The sequence below is a fragment of the Ornithorhynchus anatinus genome, chromosome 7, assembly GCF_004115215.2.
Source record: "Ornithorhynchus anatinus isolate Pmale09 chromosome 7, mOrnAna1.pri.v4, whole genome shotgun sequence".
Taxonomy (NCBI): domain Eukaryota; kingdom Metazoa; phylum Chordata; class Mammalia; order Monotremata; family Ornithorhynchidae; genus Ornithorhynchus; species Ornithorhynchus anatinus.
In genome coordinates this window covers 43,407,644-43,425,278 of record NC_041734.1, presented here as the reverse complement: position 1 = coordinate 43,425,278, position 17,635 = coordinate 43,407,644, and the positions used below count along the sequence as shown (strand labels likewise).

General features: G+C 50.1%; 2 protein-coding genes across 4 annotated transcripts in view; one reads left to right on the top strand and one right to left on the bottom strand.

Annotated features, from left to right (window-relative positions):
- The window catches only part of ATG4B (autophagy related 4B cysteine peptidase), a 44,133-nt gene extending 39,320 nt beyond the window's left edge, over nucleotides 1–4,813 (bottom strand). For all 3 annotated transcript variants that reach the window (XR_003761027.2, XM_029069754.2, XM_029069755.2), the window contains exon 1: nucleotides 4,718–4,813. Coding sequence is in view for 2 of the 3 variants with exons in the window: in XM_029069754.2 (XP_028925587.1) it covers nucleotides 4,718–4,727 (10 nt within the window). In the remaining variant the exon portion in view is untranslated. The remainder of the gene's footprint in view (nucleotides 1–4,717) is intronic.
- Nucleotides 4,814–5,476: 663 nt separating this feature from the next.
- The window catches only part of THAP4 (THAP domain containing 4), a 53,939-nt gene continuing 41,780 nt past the window's right edge, over nucleotides 5,477–17,635 (top strand). The window contains exons 1-2 of the mRNA XM_029069753.1: nucleotides 5,477–5,622; nucleotides 10,851–12,013. Of these exons, the coding sequence (XP_028925586.1) occupies nucleotides 5,546–5,622; nucleotides 10,851–12,013 (1,240 nt within the window). The 5' untranslated portion in view covers nucleotides 5,477–5,545. The remainder of the gene's footprint in view (nucleotides 5,623–10,850; nucleotides 12,014–17,635) is intronic.

The following is a 17,635-nucleotide window of genomic DNA, read 5'->3' as shown; positions in this document are numbered from 1 at the left end:
GCTGCCCCGGCATTTAGTACATTGTCTGGCACATAAGTGCTTAACAACTATCACATAAAAAAAAAAAATCAGTGAAGTGGGGAAACAGCCCACCACTTCAAAAGCCCACCACAATCCTGATGTCTTCACTCGGTGTTCAATTACATTTCATTTCAGAACAAAGACACATAAAAGCTAAAAAGGAACCCCCACTGTAAAAAGTCTTGCTTCCGTTCATCTAAAAATGTATTTTTAAAAGCAGTTTGAATGTTCCTGAGATTTATATCCTGGAGATTTCCATTTATATCTCACACTGACTATACCCTATCCATGACCTGAAGGTCCGTGTGGAAAATAGAACAGCATTCATCGGATTTGTAGTCTATGGTTTCTTTATTTTCCTAAGTGGAGTCATTACTATGAGACCAATTGCCTATTCTGGTTTAGTATTTAAGAAATGCACAGACAAGCAAGGACTATGCTAAACCAATTTAACTTTGATCTCTCCTTCCTGATCTCATCCTTCAGTACCAATTATCTCTAAGCAGATTTAGAATCATGTGAGAACACTAAACATCCATACAACTCCCAGAGCTGTGCTACATCAAGCTTCAAGTAAAATGTTTCACAATTTTTGATCTAGATTCAAAACTTTCTGAAAAACCAGACATTTTGCAGATAAAATTTCAACTTAAGGATGCCTTTTTAAAACCCTGGAAAAAAAACAGATTGCTTTCATTAAGGTGTAAAGCCTGTCTGTAATAGAGTCCCCAAAGTAAATATTCTGGATATGTTTGGAGACCACCTCTGGCTTAATAACAGATCACTTAGGTTTTACTCATCTGAACCTCGCTGCACCTTTACTGTAGCCCAGTCACCCTTGAAACTGATTCCACCCCTGTGCTTGTGTTTCTTATGTTTCAAAAAGTTCATTCAGAAGCTGAGATTATTTTATACCCTCCGGTTAATTGTACTTAAGACAAAGTAAAGGCACACTCCAGCTCTAATCAATTATTTCCTAGAAGGCTTGCAAAGTATAAATAGGAAAACCTTTCCAACCCTCACTCGTAATTGAAGATAGCCCAGCAGGAAGGCCCACCAGCTAGAGTATTTCAAAAGCATCTGCAGGTAGTGTTCTTGTGATTGTTTTTTCTACTTAAAAATACACACTTACAAATCTTTAAAAGAGAGAAAAGAGATACTGGAGTGGGGAAGAGAATACTCTTTATATGAATTTAAACTCTAATTGCCAGGAGAAAGAAAACACCATCAAGCAGGAGGACATGTAAGGGCGGATCCAATAGATATTTTTCTCTTTCTTCTTTCCTCTAACACTAGAGACCATGGTGAACCAAAAGAGTCACGAAGTAGAAGGGAGGGAAGAAATAAGGCTCTAAACTTTTTACCAGCTAATCACTGCAAATTTCCTACAGGTGTGAATTAACAGACACCACCGGTTAAACACTGGAACTGAAAACTTCCAAAAATTAGTCATCTCCCCGTCAAAAATAGGAACTATTGAATTTTGAATACAGCAGAGGTAGAAGTTATTATGCCAGTCCCTCTTTGCCTACTTTCGCTGTCTACCTCTAAGACAGCTGACTTGAGCATGCCAACTGTAAGTGAAGTGCTTCGTACAGTGATCAAACACTAATAAATGAAAAAAATAGTTCATCAATAAAAGTACTAAGAATGGGGAAAACGACAGCGAGAAAAGCCAACCCTGAAAGTCCAAGAGTTCCAGTATAAAATGCTCATTCCGAGTGGTTTCAGTGACTGGAATTTGTATCATTTAACTTAGAAAATTTCTACTATCAACTCTTTTGCTAGAGAAGCAGCATGGCCTAATGGCTAGAGCACGGACCTGGGAGTCAGAAGGTCACGGGTTCTAAACCCAGCTCTGCCACTTGTCTGCTGTGTGACCTTGGGCAAGTGACTTAACTTCTCTGGACCCCAGTGTCCTCATCTGTAAAATGCATGCATTCATTTGTATTTATTGAGCACTTGTGTGCAGATCACTGTACTAAGCGCTTGGGAGAGTACAATACAACAATAAACAGTCACATTCCCTGCGCACAAGGACCTTACAGTCAAAAGAGGATTAAGACTGTGAGCCCTATGTGGGACAGGGACGATGTCCTACTTGACTCTCTTGTATCTACCTCAGTGCTCAGAACAGTGCCTAGCACATAATAAGCACTTAATACCAATTTTTTTTTATACTCAATTATTGATCCAAGCACCATTACCGGAATCTGCACGACATCACTCTTGTTACCAAGACTGGAAGATAGTTGGATAAGCTACAATTATTCTCCCATTTGGAATCTCTTTAGGTTTGGGATAGAGTTTCCCGCTGGCCCTCTGACCCACACACAAGGGCTATCAGCCTGGCATACGAAGAATACCACGTGAACTCTAGACTGGAAAGGTGTTTTGGGCAGGAAATGTGTCTGCTAATTCTGTGGTAGGGCACTCTCCCAAGAGCCTAGTAGAGATCTCTGCATATAATAAGTGCTCAACAAATACCACTAATCGGTTCCGAAAACACTAACAGGCAAAGCTAAAAAATGCCACGAAAATTGTGGCCGTTAAAGAAACCAAGTCAAGTTTGATGAGGCAAGACTCTTCCAATGAAAACGAAGGGCCATCTTCATTTCGGCTACGGAAAAGACACCAGGGGCTGGACCGGTTTGGGAAAAAGAAAAAAAATCCACCAAAACACATTGCATCACTTAAGTCAGCAGACGAGCTGACCTCCAGACAGAGAGGGGAGGAGGCTGCGGAACCAGAAGTTCTACTTTCACAGAAAAAAGACCTCTCCCGGACTTCGATATACATGCATTCATTTGATTGTATTTATTGAGCGCTTACTGTGTGCAGAGCACTGTACTAAGCGCTTATGTACACAGATTCTCGACCCCAGGTCTCTTGTGGGATCTCAGAGCAGCAAGCTGCAACCCTGGAGAAACAAGAAGGGGGCAGCCTGCCATCCCTGGAGGTGCACAGCGGGCAGGGAACACGGGCTTGGGAGTCAGAGGAGGTGAGTTCTAATCCCGACTATGGCACTTGTCTGCTGTGTGACCTTGAGCAAGCCTCTTCACTTTTCTATGCCTCAGTTATCTCATCTGGAAAATGGGGATTAAGACTGTGAGCCCCGGGTGAGCCAACCTGATTACCTTGTACCTACCCCAGCGTTTAGAATGGTGCTCGGCGCATAGTAAGAGCTTAACAAATACCATCATCATCATCATCATCATTACCCCTTCCCCACGCAGCGTAGTGGCCAGAGCCCGGACTTGGGAGTCGGAAGGTCATGTATTCTAATTCGGACACCGCTGCTTGTCCTCTGTGTGACCTGGGGAGGTCCCTTCGCTTCTCTGGGCCCCAGGTTACCTTCTCCATCAAATAATAACGATGGTATTTGTTAGGCACTTTCTATGTGCCAAGAACTGTTCTAAGCGCTGGGGTAGATACAAGGTAAGCAGGTTGTCCCACGTGGGGCTCACAGTCTTCGTCCCCATTTTCCAGATGAGGTCACTGAGGCCCTGAGAAGTGAAGTGACTTGCCCAAAGTCATGCAGCAGACAGGTGGTGGGGCCGGGATTAGAACTCATGAGCCATGAAATGGGGATGGAGGCTGCGAGCCCCGCAGCAGAGAAGAGCCGTGTCCAACATGATTTGCTCAGATCCACCTTAGCGCTTAGCACTTGGCAAACCCCATCATTAGCATTAGAATTATTACCCCACAGCCCCAGTGGCCGGGGGAGCCGGAGAGGAGGTGGAGGTGCAGAGGGAGTGGGGAGGCCAGAATGGGGAGGTGGAGGGGGGAGGCCAGAATGGGGGGGTGCAGAGGGGATGGGGGGGAACCAGAATGGGGGGGTGCAGAGGAGGGGGGGGGAGGACAGAATGGGGGTTGCAGAGGGAGTGGGGAGGCCTGAATGGAGAAGGTTGCAGAGGGGGTGGGGGGGACCAGAATGGGGGGGGGGGGTGCAGAGGGAGGTGGGGAGGCTAGAATGGCGAGGTGCAGAGGGAGTGGGGAGGCCAGAATGGGGGGGTGCAGAGGGGGTGGGGGGGACCATAATGGGGGGGTGCAGAGAGGATGGGGGGGACCAGAATGGGGGTGCAGAGGGGGTGGGGGGGCCATAATGGGGGGTGCGGAGAGGATGGGGGGACCAGAATGGGGAGGTGCAGAGGCGGTGGGGGGATCAGAATGGGGGGTGAAGAGGGGGTGGGGAGGCCAGAATGGTGGGGGTGCAGAGGATGAGGGGGGACCAGAATGGGGGAGGTGCGGGGGGGGGACCAGAATGGGGGGTGCAGAGGAGGTGGGGAGGCCAGAATGGGGGGTGGTGCAGAGGGGTTGGAGACGCCAGAATGGGGGGTGCAGAGGAGGTGGGGGGGACCAGAATGGGGAGGTGCAGAGAGGATGGGGGGGACCAGAATGGGGGGGTGCAGAGCGGGTGGGGGGGACCAGAATGGGGGGTGCATAAAGGGTGGGGAGGCCAGAACGGCGACCCCCTGACCCCTCAATACCCGTCCCCCCAAACCCCAGAGGGCGGGGGCTCCGGGTCCTTTAAGGCCTCCGCCTCCCCGACGGAACGAGAGGCCGGTCCTGGAGGCGCGCCCGCCATGCCCTGCCATCCCCTCCCCCACCCCGGAGAGCGGCCCGCCCAAGACCACAGGGAGAAAGAAAAAGGGAAAAAAGAGGAAAGAAAGAGGGCGCCGGGGCCGGTCCTCACCCGCGTCCATCTTCCCTCTTCACCCACCGCCTAAGCAGCAGCAGCAGCGGCGCCGGCCCGGCCCGACCACCGCAACGCCACGCCACGACCGCCGCAAGGACCGCCGGGAGACCGCGGAGGCCACCAATGGCAGCGCGGCTCCCGCCCGAGCGACCAATGGGAACGCGGCCCCCGTCCGGGCGTCCGCTCCTCCTCCTCCGCTCCGCCATCTTGGAGTACGGCAAGAAGGGCCGGTCCCGAGGGCAGGGCTTTCCTTCTCTCCGAGCCCACGGCGTCGTTCCCTCAGAGCTCCTCACCGCCCCCTCACTTGGGCCACGCTCTCTGAGGGAGGAAAGGGGCGGGATGGGGGCGGCCGTCCGGCCGTCGGGGCCCGGCCGGGGGACGGAAGGGGGCGTCCATTTTGTCGTACGGACGGCCGCCTCCGTCGCCGGCCCGCTCGGCCCGGCCTCGGCGGGCCGCGGGGTCTGCTCGGCTTCCTCCCGGGAATCGGGGAGGGAGGGAGAGCCCCGGCGCTGGACGGGAGAGAGCTCCGGGGCGGGGGTCCCGCGGGGGGGATGAGGGGAGTGGGCGCCGCCATCTTGTCGTACGGCGGGAGGAAGCCGCAGGGGCAGGACTGGCCTCGGCCCTCCTTCTCTCCCTCTCTGTCCCTCCTCCACCTCCTCCTCCTCCTCCTTCTTCTTCTTCTTCTTCTTCTTCTCCTCCTGCCGCCGGTCCCGCTGTGGGTCCGTCCGTCCTTCCTTCCAGCCGCCGGGCCGGGCCGTCCTCCCGCTGGGGCTGGGGCTCGGGGAGGCCGGGGAGGGAGGCCGGAGCCCCGGGCGGCCATCGGAGATGGTCATCTGCTGCGCCGCCGCCAACTGCTCCAATCGCCAGGGCAAGGGCGAGAAGCGGGCCGTCTCCTTCCACAGGTAACACCGCCCCCCCATCCCACCCCCGCCGCCAAGGGACCGCAGGGCACAGCACCCCTAGGCACGCCTCCCCCCGGGGCACAGCCCCCCCCAGGGTACATCCCCCCTCCCCAGGGCACAACACCCCCCAGGGCACAGTCCTCCCCCCCAGGACACAACACCCCCAGGCACAGCAGCCCCAGACCCACCTCCCCCCCCCCAGGGCACAGCACCCCCAGGCACACCCTCCCAGGGCACAGCACCCCCAGGCACACTCCCCCAGGGCACAGCACTCCCCGAGGGCACCCCCCCAACACAGGGCACAGACCCCCCCAGGGCACAGCACCCCCAGGCACACTCCCCCAGGGCACAGCACTCCCCGAGGGCACCCCCCCAACACAGGGCACAGACCCCCCCCCCGGGCACAGCACCCCCAGGCACACTCCCCCAGGGCACAGCACTCCCGAGGGCACCCCCCAACACAGGGCACAGACTCCTCCAGGGCACAGCAACCCCAAGCACACCTCCCCCAGGGCACAGCACCCCCAGGCACCCCCTCCCCCCCCCCCCCCCGGCACAAGTCCCCCCAGCCCCGGGCACAGCCACCCCGGACCCGCCCCCCTCCCTCACCCCTCTTCAGACTGTTGGTCTGGTCCGGCCCCCCCTCCTCCCTCCATTCATTAATTCCTGCTGGTCGAGGGCCGCTCCTTGCGCTTTTGCCCCTTGCCTCTCTGCCCTTTCTGCGGCCTCCGCTGACCTTTCATTCATTCATTCATTCATTCAGTTGTATTTATTGAGCGCTGACTCTGTGCAGAGAACTGGACTAAGCGCTTGGATGGACAAATGGGCCACAGAGAGAGACCAGTCCTGCCCAATGATGACCCTTCCCCGGCCTCCACTGCTTCGCTACCCCTTTCTCCGGCCTCCACCGGCCTCCTCTGTCCTTCATCCTCCGCTGCCCCCTCCCCGGCCTCCTCTCCCTTTTGGCCTCGGCTGCCCCCTCCCCAGCCTCCTCTGCCCCCGGCCTCCTCTGTCCCCCGGGCCTCCTTCCCAGGCTCACTCAGCCCCTCCCGACCTGCCGGCTGCCCTCTGCCTCCCGGCTGGACACTCGGGCCATGTCTCTCCCTACCCCCTCCCTTTCCCTCCTTCCCAGTTCTCAGAGCCCTCCCGAGGGAAGCAGGAATCCACCCCCCCCCCAAACACCCCACCACCATCACCTCCACACACCTCCCCACTGCCCCCCATTTTCCGAGCGGGGAAACTGAGTCACGGCCCCCAAACCCACCCGCCCCCCCGCCCCTCCTTCCCCCCGGCCAAGACTGTACACCCAACATTGGGCAGGCATTGTCTTTATCTGTTGCCAAATTGTATATTCCAAGCACTTAGTACTGTGCTCTGCACACAGTAAGCACTCAATAAATACCACTGAATGATTTAGACAGATGGGAAGCCTACAGGGCTGGACCGACCAAGCAATTTCCCGAGGAAAGCGGCTCCACTTTTCATTTCTTCGGGCATACTTTTAAGGTTCCCGAGCTGTCTGAGGGCAAGAGACTGGATGCTTTAGTTGTTTAACAGCCAGCCGCTTCCTTATTTTTGCTAGGCTAGGCTTCTCCGGGAGCTGTCAAAAAGACACTGGGCGTGGCAGACCCGAGACTGTGGTTTTACACAGTTTAAACCCAAGTAATATCAAGCATTGAGTACTCACGGTAGGAGACGATTAAACAGATGCTTAACTGCTGCTCTCCTTTCCTCTGCAGTGGCTATTTTGAGAGGTCCTTTCACAGAGTACAGTTTGGAAATGGTACCCTGATATTGTGGTAGCGAGTGAAGTTAATTCGCCCGTAACTAGTCAGCTTGATTTGCCCTCGACTTAAAGAAAAGTTCACGTCGTGGTTTCCCTGCTCAGAAATCTTACATAGATGTTGTCGAAATTCACCCACCCTCTCCAATTGGACTTTCAAACGCGGGTGACTGTAGGTAAAAGAAACTTGGTTGTAAAGTTACACGGACCACTTTTGAGAGAGTGGGTATAAGCGAACTATTTTTTGAAGTGTCCGAAGTACATTATTACAACGGAAAGAAGCAGCTCCCATCTCACAGCGTCTGCGATGATATCATGCAGAGCAGTTGTGATTCTCCTTAGGGACCGTTGAAAATCGAGAGGTTTCCAAATTGTTTCAATATTGATTTTATAATAGTAATATAATAATAATGATGGCATTTAAGCCCTTACTCTGGGCCCAGCACTGTTCTAAGCGCTGGGTAACAATCACTGTATTCGTTAAGTGCCTACTAAGTGTCCGGTCCCATACTAAGGACCAGGAGAGATGAGATGATTGGGTCGGATGCAGTCCCTACCCCGTACGTGAGGCTCCCACTTTCAGTAGGAGGGAGAACAGGTGTTCTCCATTTTACAGATGAGGAAACGCGGCGGCTCAGAGAAGTGAAATGACTTGTCCGATTTCACGCAGCAGGTAGATGGCAGAGCTGGGATTGAGAACCAGGATTCTCGGACTCCCGAGCCCGTGCTCTTTCCGCTAGATCTGGCGGCACGCTGCCTCCAAGGAGCCTTGGGAGGACTGTGGCGGCCACTGCCGTAGCATTCTTTGTGACCACGGTTGCGACCGGGAACGAGGAGCCTGAGATTCTCCCCCGCTAGCCACAGTACCCTGCAGATCTTCAATTTTGGTGGTTTTAGTGTTTTCATCTGTCTTTCCTCATGCGTCTGTCACCCGTTCCCTCTCCCCCCGTTTTATTTTCAGATTGTGACAGGGACCTTGGTTAATTCCTACCGGTGTATTCTTTCCCAGTGTGTAACACGGCGGCCTACATACAGGAAGGACTTAATAAGTACCATCACTACATTACTAATACCACTTAATGTATTTAGGCCTATTGGACTTGAGTTTATTTTTATAACACAGTTTTTCTTAGGGTAACTTGGAAGCAAATGGGAAATACCCAAATGGGAATTGAATCCTCCCAGCTCTGATTTGCTTGCTTAGTGAGTCCTTTGCCTAGACCTTCCCGAGCACCCCCGTCCCAGGGTACTAGCTGGGAGCAAACCTACTTAAAGGAATTCGTACCAACTCTTTGGAAAATCAACCCGAGTCATTCAGGGTAAGGGGTCTGGCGGCTCCTAAAAAGGGTGATGGCTGTGTCACGTCTAAGAATGCATGAAGACTCATGCGGGGATAATAATAATGTTGGTATTTGTTAAGCGCTTACTATGTGCAGAGCACTGTTCTAAGTGCTGGCGTAGATACAGGGTAATCGGATTGTCCCACAGGAGGCTCACAGTCTTAATCCCATTTTACAGATGAGGTAACTGAGGCACAGAGAAGTTAAGTGACATGCCCACAGTCACAGAGCTGACAAGTGGCAGAGCCAGGATTCGAACCCTTGACCTCTGACTACCAAGCCTGGGCTCTTTCCACTGAGTCACGCTGCTTCATTTCCCGCCGCTCCAAGGCCCCAACAACCCATCTGAAAAGCTGGGCCTGCTGTTACTCCACACTTCGGAGGCCTAATGTAACCTTAGCCCCACCTGAGCCGAGCTCTAGAGCGTGAGCTCGTTGCAGGCAGGGAAAACGTGTCTGTTTATTGTTATATTGTACTCTCCCGAGCACTATAATACTGTACTGAGTGCTCTGCCCGCGGCAAGCGCTCGATAAATACAATTGGCTGGCTGATTGGCTTAGTTTGGAGCAGAATCCCTTGCTTGGGTCTGCCCGTTCTGGGCAAAATGAACAAGACCGAATAGGTGGTACAGTACTAGCATTCAAAACCATCAGCAGGATAGGCTATACTTGGTCCTTTCAAAAATCTACCAATGTGTTTCCATGGAAATGCCTTTCAGAATGGGCGTTCTGGAAATGGAATTTTTCGATTTTTAGCCCCCTTAAAATGTTTTTGAATGTGATGAGTGTCGCTCGTTAATCTCCACAATTCAAAGTCATTAGCACTTGGTTCACTGTGGAAAGAGAGGTGGCAACATAAAGTACAGTTTCTAGGCACAGTATTAATTTTGAAGGGTGAACGCGAAAGGATCTGTAGAGTTTAACAATGGGTATTATTGCATTTTGATCCAGCCCTATAGTTTCATGTTTTCTCCCCCCTTCCTCAGTATAGACAGCTAGTATTTTGTTTAATCTATCAGAAGCCCTTGTTGAGTTGCTGAATATCTTAAACTTGAGCAACAGGAGAGTGAAAACTAAGTCATCACTGGCGAATTCCATACTTCAATCTTAAATCTACTCAAGAGAAGCAGCGTGGCCTAGTGAAAAGAGCCCAAGCCTGGGGCTCAGAGGATCTGGGTTCTAATCCCAGCTCCGTCACTTACCTGCTCTGTGACCTTGGGCAGCCCAAGAACTCAATCAGCTCACCCCACCTCTCTAATTCCTACGACGACCCAGCCCGTACACGCCATTCCTTAAGCGCCAGCTTACTCACTCTGCCCGGTCTCGTCTCTCTCGCCGCCGATTCCTTTCCCACGTCCTCCCCCTAGCTTGGAACTCCCGCCCCCTCTATGAATGCCAGCCCACCACTCCACCTTCAAAGCATTAATAAAATCACATCTCCTCCAAGGGGCCTTCTCCGATTAAGCCCTCTTTTCCTCGGCCCCCCTCCCTTCTGCGTTGTCTACACACTTCGATCTGTGAGCTTTGGACACTTGATATCCTCCCCACCCCAACCCCACAGCACTTATGTACATATCTTTAAATTATATATTACTTATATTAGTGTCTGCCTCCCCCTCTGGTCTGTAAGCTCGTTGTGAGCAGGGCACGTAAGTAATTCTGTTGTACTGAACTCTCCCAAGTGCTTAGTACGGTGCTCTGCACATTGTACGCATTCAGTAAATAGGATTGACTGCCTGTACCTCATCAGTAAAATGGGGATACAGTACGTGTTCTCCCTCTAACTTAGACTGTGAGCCCCATGTGGAACCGGATTGCTTATAGCTACCTCAGCGCTTAGTACAGTACTTGGCCCATAGTAAGTTTAAACAAATGCCCTTATTATTATGGATAAAATATAACATAAAGGTTTGGTTGTTTAGTAATCACCCAGCCAACTAAAGGGAAAGAAAATAGTACTTGGGGAAAGTTTTGGAGACCATGGAGCATTTGAAGAAAACGAAACAAGTTGACGCTCCTAGCCTGTAGGGTGTTTTTTTGTTGTTGTCGTCGTCGTTCCAGGAGTCCGTAATAATTAATTTTTCCTCATTTCCTATTGCTCTGCAGGTTCCCCTTAAAGGACTCCAAGCGGCTGATCCAGTGGTTGAAAGCAGTTCAGAGAGATAACTGGACGCCCACCAAGTACTCTTTCCTCTGTAGTGAACACTTCACCAAAGATAGCTTCTCCAAGCGCCTGGAGGATCAGCATCGGCTCCTCAAGCCCACTGCTGTGCCTTCCATCTTCCAGCTGTCGGAGAAGAAGAGAGTCAATCGTGGCCATGCCAGAAGTAAAAGGAAGGAGGCCAGCCAAGTCCTAGTCGGGGCAAGAGACCCCTCAAAGGAAGGAGGCTGTGAAGGAGATAAGAGCTCATCGTTCTCTTTGGGTCAAGAGTCGATGGTCAAGCAAGGGACCGGAAAGATGGAGCGGGTGACTAGGAAGGCTGAAATTGGCTCAAAATCCAGCCCAGGAGAAAATATTCCCATCCAATTGGAAGAACCTTTGGCAAGGACTTTGAGTGATGGTTTGACTTCAACACCGGGCGCCCAGAGAAAGTCGGAGAGGCCCGCGGTAGAACTTTGCCCCTCGGCCGGCACCCACAACGGGAGTTGGATAGCCGATCGGAGTGGCGTTTCCATCGATGATTTTACCCCCCCGGGATCTGGGGCCTGTAAATTTATTGGCTCACTTCATTCCTATAGCTTTTCCTCTAAGCACACCCGAGAGCGGTCGTCTCTTCCGAAAGAGCAGCCGGACAGGAAGAGGCTGAAGAGGGACGCAGAGCCCAGCTGTAGCGGCAGCGGCATGGGACCCGACAAGTGCTTAACGGAAATCGCCCCTAGTTCATCGCTCACTGCCACTCCGCAGAAGCCTTCCCAGAGTTCGTCGGCACCCCCCGCAGACTTGACTCCGAAGCCAGCGACGGAAGCAGTGCTAGGCCAAAAGGGGGACACCGACGCGAACCCCATGTCCATAAACGAGGTCATCATGTCGGCCTCTGGGGCTTGCAAGCTCATCGACTCCCTCCATTCCTATTGCTTCTCCTCTAGACAGAGCAAGAGCCAGGTTTGCTGTCTGCGAGAGCAGGTAGAGAAGAAGAATGGAGAGCTCAAGTTGCTCAGACAGAGAGTCAGCCGTTCTGACAGCCAGGTGAAGAAGCTGAGGGAGAAGTTGGATGAACTGAAGAGGTTCAGTTTCCCACTTTTGAGCAATATGCTGTCCTCGGACTGCGGTCAGTACCTTTCCTCTTTTTCATTCTCCACTGGGAATCTATTTTACCTCTCTTGAGAATTTTTCTTGCATGGCTGCCTTGGTCTAGGGTCAGTACGTTGTCTATTTCTTGTTCAGAGGAAGTTCTTTTCAGGCTCCCGCATGTTTTTACTTTGGAGACTGTTTACCTCCCTCAAGGAAATACGGTGATGTGTTTCATTGGGGTTTTGATAGGTTTTTTTTAAGTTTTATCATAATACTGTTATTTATGCATCTGTGTCATTGCCAAGGCTAACCTCTGAACGTACGCTCCGCGTTAACGGTGTAACAGTGAGCAGCGCATCGAAGAAAAACTCTTTCTCATGGGAAGCGTTGCTTTCCAAAAAGTCAGCCTTGCACCACGTGCAGAAGGTTCAAGTAGAGCTCTATTGGGAAAAGAGAGAGAGAGAAAGGAATTCCTCAAGTGAGAAACGGGCTTAGAAAATGGCCTGATTGCAGATTCCTACCTTTTTTTTTTTTTTTTGTAATAGTATTTGTTAAACACAACCTCTGCGTCGAGCACCGCCCTAAGCGCCGGGATAGTTCTTCAAGTCGCATGCAGTTGTCTGTCCCACTTGAGGTTCTCAGTCTAGGTAGTGGGAAGAACAGGCATTGAATCCCCATTTTGCATTTGAAACAGAGGCACAGAGAAGTTGTGACTTGCCCCTGGTTACACCACAGGCAGCTGGCAGACCCGGGATTAGAACCCAGGTCCTCTGACTCCCAGGCATGTGCTCTTTCCACGCTGCTTCTACCTCTGCAGATAGCTCCCAATTCTCCTTCACTGTAATCCTGCGTTTCCTCCTGCTGCCGGAACATTCGTACATAGATGTCCTACCTGCACCTCAAGGCCAATATGTCCAAAAACTACTTTCCTTATCTTCACTCCCTTTTGTTCCTTCCACCCTCTCCTCCCATCATGATCCAAAACACCTCCAATCCACCCCAACTCCGAAGCCTGCAAGCTTAACATAATCTGTGATTTCTCCCTCTCTTTTAACCCCCATATTGCATCTGTCACCAATTCCTTTTGGTTTTCCTTTAACACCTCTAGAATCCATCCCTTCCTCTCCATCCAAACAACCCCATACCGGTCCAGACAATTTTTACAGCCCAGCTTAACTTCTGCCTCAGACTCCTCACTGTCCTCCCTGCCTACATGCTCTTCCTTCTCCAGTCCATACTTCATCTCCTGCCTGGATCACTTTTCTAAAATGATTTTCTTCACACATTGCCCATTCTTCTCCCCATAAAGCAAAAAGTTGGGAACATTGGCTGTAAGGCACTCAGTCGGCTCCCTCCCTTCCACTCATCTCAACCCACTCTTCCGCCCACTCAAACCAGCCTACACACTGTACCTGACTTCTCATCTCTTGCACTGTTGACCTATTGTTCATACCCTGCCTGAAACTTCTTCCCACTTCACGTGTCCCTCAGACCACCGCTTTCCCCATCTTCAAAACTCTCCTAGAGTCACTGCTCCCACAGAATGTCTTCCTGGATTAATTTCTAATATTCCCTACTTGTGTCAGTGTTTACGCCACCTAAGTATTTAACTGCTCCCACCCCCGAGCTAATGCTTAAGGACACACCTTGTATTATCTTGTTTCCACATAGCTGTAGTTTACTTTGTCTCCCCCTACTAGGTTAAAGATCTCTGAGAACAGGACTCTACTAACGTTTAGTACAGTGCTCTGCACACAGTAAGCGCCCAATAAATACCATGGAATGAATACTAATTCTGTTGTGTTCTCCCAAGCACTTAAGGATGGTGTCCCGCCTGCAGTAGGCGTGATTGAAGGGCAAGCGATGACAGACTAATTTAAATTTCTTCTGTAATAAATTGCATCTGTCGCTTACTCCTAGTCCATTCGGATTTCTGTAAAGATGATATTGTTCCACTGGTGCCAAGCTACAACATAATGAGGTTAGGTGGGCATATATCTGACTCAAGGGCTAGTCATCACTGATTTGATATTGAGTGATCACCCATGTGATTCTATTCATTATCTTTTTTCATAGCTCAGACAATGGAATGAAAAATATCCCAACCAAACGCGCATGTTTGCTAACACTTTGGAAGATAGAATTATGCACTTGTGGCCTCAATAAATTGGTAAACTGATTTTACAAAAAGGTATTCATTTCTTATTCCCTTTAAGCCCCAGACAGTGCACCCGGGCACCCATTTCCCATCCCCCACTCCCCCCCCAAAAAAACAACAGAAAAGCAGCCTAAATACAGGGAGGAAAACAAGAGTGAAGCACTAGTTCATCAGGAAAAGACCTGGGGTTCGTAGTTGACCTAAAGCTGAAAATGAGGGAGGAATCTAGTGCTATTAGTAAATAAAACCATGTGGAAATAGGCTACATTGCTGGGAATGTGGCAGGCAAGAAGTTCCGTAGTGCATCAGCCAGAAGCTTTTAGTGTGCTCTGGGCAGTTTTACTGCCCACATTTTAAAAGAATGCAAAAAATCAAACAGTGGTATTTATTGAGCACTTACTGTGTGCAGAGCACTGTATGAAGCATTTGGGAAAACACAGTAGAATTGGCAGATGTGATTTCTGCCACAAAAAGTGTATAGTCTAATGGGGGGGACACAGATATTAAATTATAGATAGGGGAAATATTGTAAATATCCTTTTACTCTAAGTGTCATGAGTCTGGGGTGACTATCAAAGTGCTGAATGGGTACATAGCCAAGTGTGTAGTCTACAGGGATTGTACTCTCCCATGCGCTCAATCAATAGCAATGATTGTTCGATAAACACAGAAGGGAGGGTTACTTGCAGGAGATGTGTTTTTAGACAGGTTTTGAATGTGTGGAGAATGGTGGATTGTTGGCTATGAAGGGGGAGAAAGTTCTAGGCCAGTTGGTGGCAGGATGGAGGAGATTGAGGTTCAATAAGTAAGTCAGTGTTAGAGGTGCAGACTGCGTGGGTTGGGTTGTAGAAGGAGAGCAGTGAAACAAAACCCCTTTACCATTGGCTTTAAAGCACTCAGTCACACCTTGCTTCCTCCTACCTCACCTCACTACTCTCCTTCTACAGCCCAGCCCGCATACCTCGCTCTTTTAATGCTGACCTTCTCACTGTACCTCCATCTCGTCTATCTCGCCAACGACCCCTTGTCTATGTCCTGCCTCTGGCCTGGAACGCCCTCACATCCAATAGACAATTACTCTCCCCACCTTTAAAGCCTTATTGAAGGCACATCTCCAAGAGCCTTCCCTGACTAAGCCTTCTTCTCTTCTCCCACTCCCTTCTGCATCCCCGACTTGTTCCCTCTATTCATCGCCCCCCTGCCAGCCCCACAGCACTTATATAGATATCTGTAATTTATATTGATGTCTCTCTCTCCCCCTCTAAACTGTAAGCTCGATGTGGGCAGGGATTGTGTCTGTTTTTTGTTATGATGTACTTTTCCAAGCGCTTAGTACAGTGCTTTGCATATAGTAAACACTCAATAAATACGATTGCATGAATGAATGATTAATAGAAGGGAAGAGAGCTAATTTAAAGCTGATGGTAAGGAGGAGATATAAAGGAGTAAATTGGAGACAGTCCAGAAAATGGCCACAATGAGTATCAACTAAACAGAATGTGGAATCCCCTTTCCTTAAAATGACAGGAATGAATAGATAACCCATCCTCAGTGATTGTCTTTTTTCTGCCTTGCGTCAGAGGGTGAGCCAGAATAAACTTTTGAGATCCTTTCCAGCTCTGATTCCAGATTTAGTGACCAGTGACCTTTCTGTTACCCCTTAATCAAACTTCCTAGTGTCCACTAAGGACACTATAATGGCAACAAGTTAAGAAGAGGCAGTTGTTACGTTTTGAATCCTACTCGATTCAACACAAAATTAGCTTCAAGATCTTAAGCTGTTGTCAAGGATCAGAAAATTTTATTTGCTCACTTCTCATGTACTGTCTGCAAAAGTTACATCTGACGAACTGCTCAGAATTATGAATCGTCTCTGTAGCTGAGTTGTCAGGTTCATCGATTTACACTGTTTCTGAGAAAAGTTCTCTGAGTACTCTGTGAAATCAACCAGATCGGGGAGAGAACATTTCTGCGATACCGACGTTTCAAGAAGTCAGCTATCTCTATTTGAGTAACAGGTGATCTTAGAAATACTGCTGTCCTGAGATTTTGGGTTATTTTTTATTTTTAATAATAGAGACCCAAGGACATTTATTTCCTTTCTTACTGTGAAGTCCTTGGGAAAGCAGTGGGAACATCCCGACCTTCAGGCCACAGATTTTTTTCAGAGGGGAAGTCAGATGGAGAGAGGGAGAGTTGTAGAAAGAGGAGTAGGAAGAAGGAATACCCAAAGACTTGCCCATTGGCTAGTGAAGTGGCTAATTTGGACCTGGGTGGCATGTGGGCTGGACAAGAGCCAGGATTGCAGCAAAAAAATGTAGGATCAAAGTTTTAAAAGCACACAGCCATCAATGAGTTAAATGAGAGCTTGGACTATCTGGAGTTATATGCTCCCCCATCATCTCATGGGAAAGGTAGGAATCAAATCGCTTCCAGCTTTTTGCCCACTGTAATTTGAGTCACTGCCGTTCCTACTCTTTTTTGATTTCCTTTTCTCTCCTACCTTCCCCTGCTCTTCTCCTGTAACTTCCCTTCTTGGATTTCTTCTCCGGTTTCTGCTTCTACATTCTTATTTCTTCGTCTGAGGTCAATAGGTCTCTCTCTCTCTGTCCTCTTCCACTTCTTTCCTCCTATGCATATGGGGAAAATTTAGGTAGCAGAGGTCTCAGTTCCAGGACCCTAGGTCCAGAAACTTGGGTATTACTTCCTGTCTCACTTAAAAAATACCAGGTTTTTTTTTTCCTTAATGAAATTTGTTGGGCACTTACTGTGTTCCAGGCACCGTACTAAGCACTGGGGTAGATACAAGGTAATCAGGTTGGACACCCTGGCCCACGTGGGGCTTACGGTCTTAATCCTCATTTTACAGATGAGATAACTGAGGTACAGAGAAGGGAAGTGACCTGCGCAAGGTCACACTGCAGACAAGTGGTAGACGCGGGATTAGAACCCAGGTCCGTCTGATACCCAGGCCCATGCTCTGTCCACCAGAGCATGCTGCTGTGTGGAACACATCTCAAAGTTTACCTCCTTTGTTGCAGGCATAAATGATAAGAATTCGATAGACTAGTGCTAATTAGGAATTTTTGTGTGTTCCTTATTCGGTCCTTGATGTTTCTCACTCTCATGACTCTGTCCGTGCCGTTGGGCCCTCCTAGACTTCTCCCTATGGCTCTGACCCTGTTTTCCTTCCAGGCTTGTCTGGATCTGGCTGCTTTCTAGCTCCCCAGGACCTGAGCCATTCTCACCTACTTCTGACTTCTCTGTCCCTGCTCATGTTCTCCCACCACCCCCGCAGGCTCTCCGGGCCTGGGATCTTCCTGCAGCTCTCACAGCCTTGGGCTGCTGCATTACCTTCTCCCATGACCTGACTTCCCATGGCTCCGCTAGCTCGCTACTCAGCCATCTCCCAACCGTTCTGAGCTCGACCATTGCTAGATTGATCTAGTGGCCAGCGAGGACCCGGCCTACCCTTTAGAGGGTCTCAGATTTTGTGGCTGT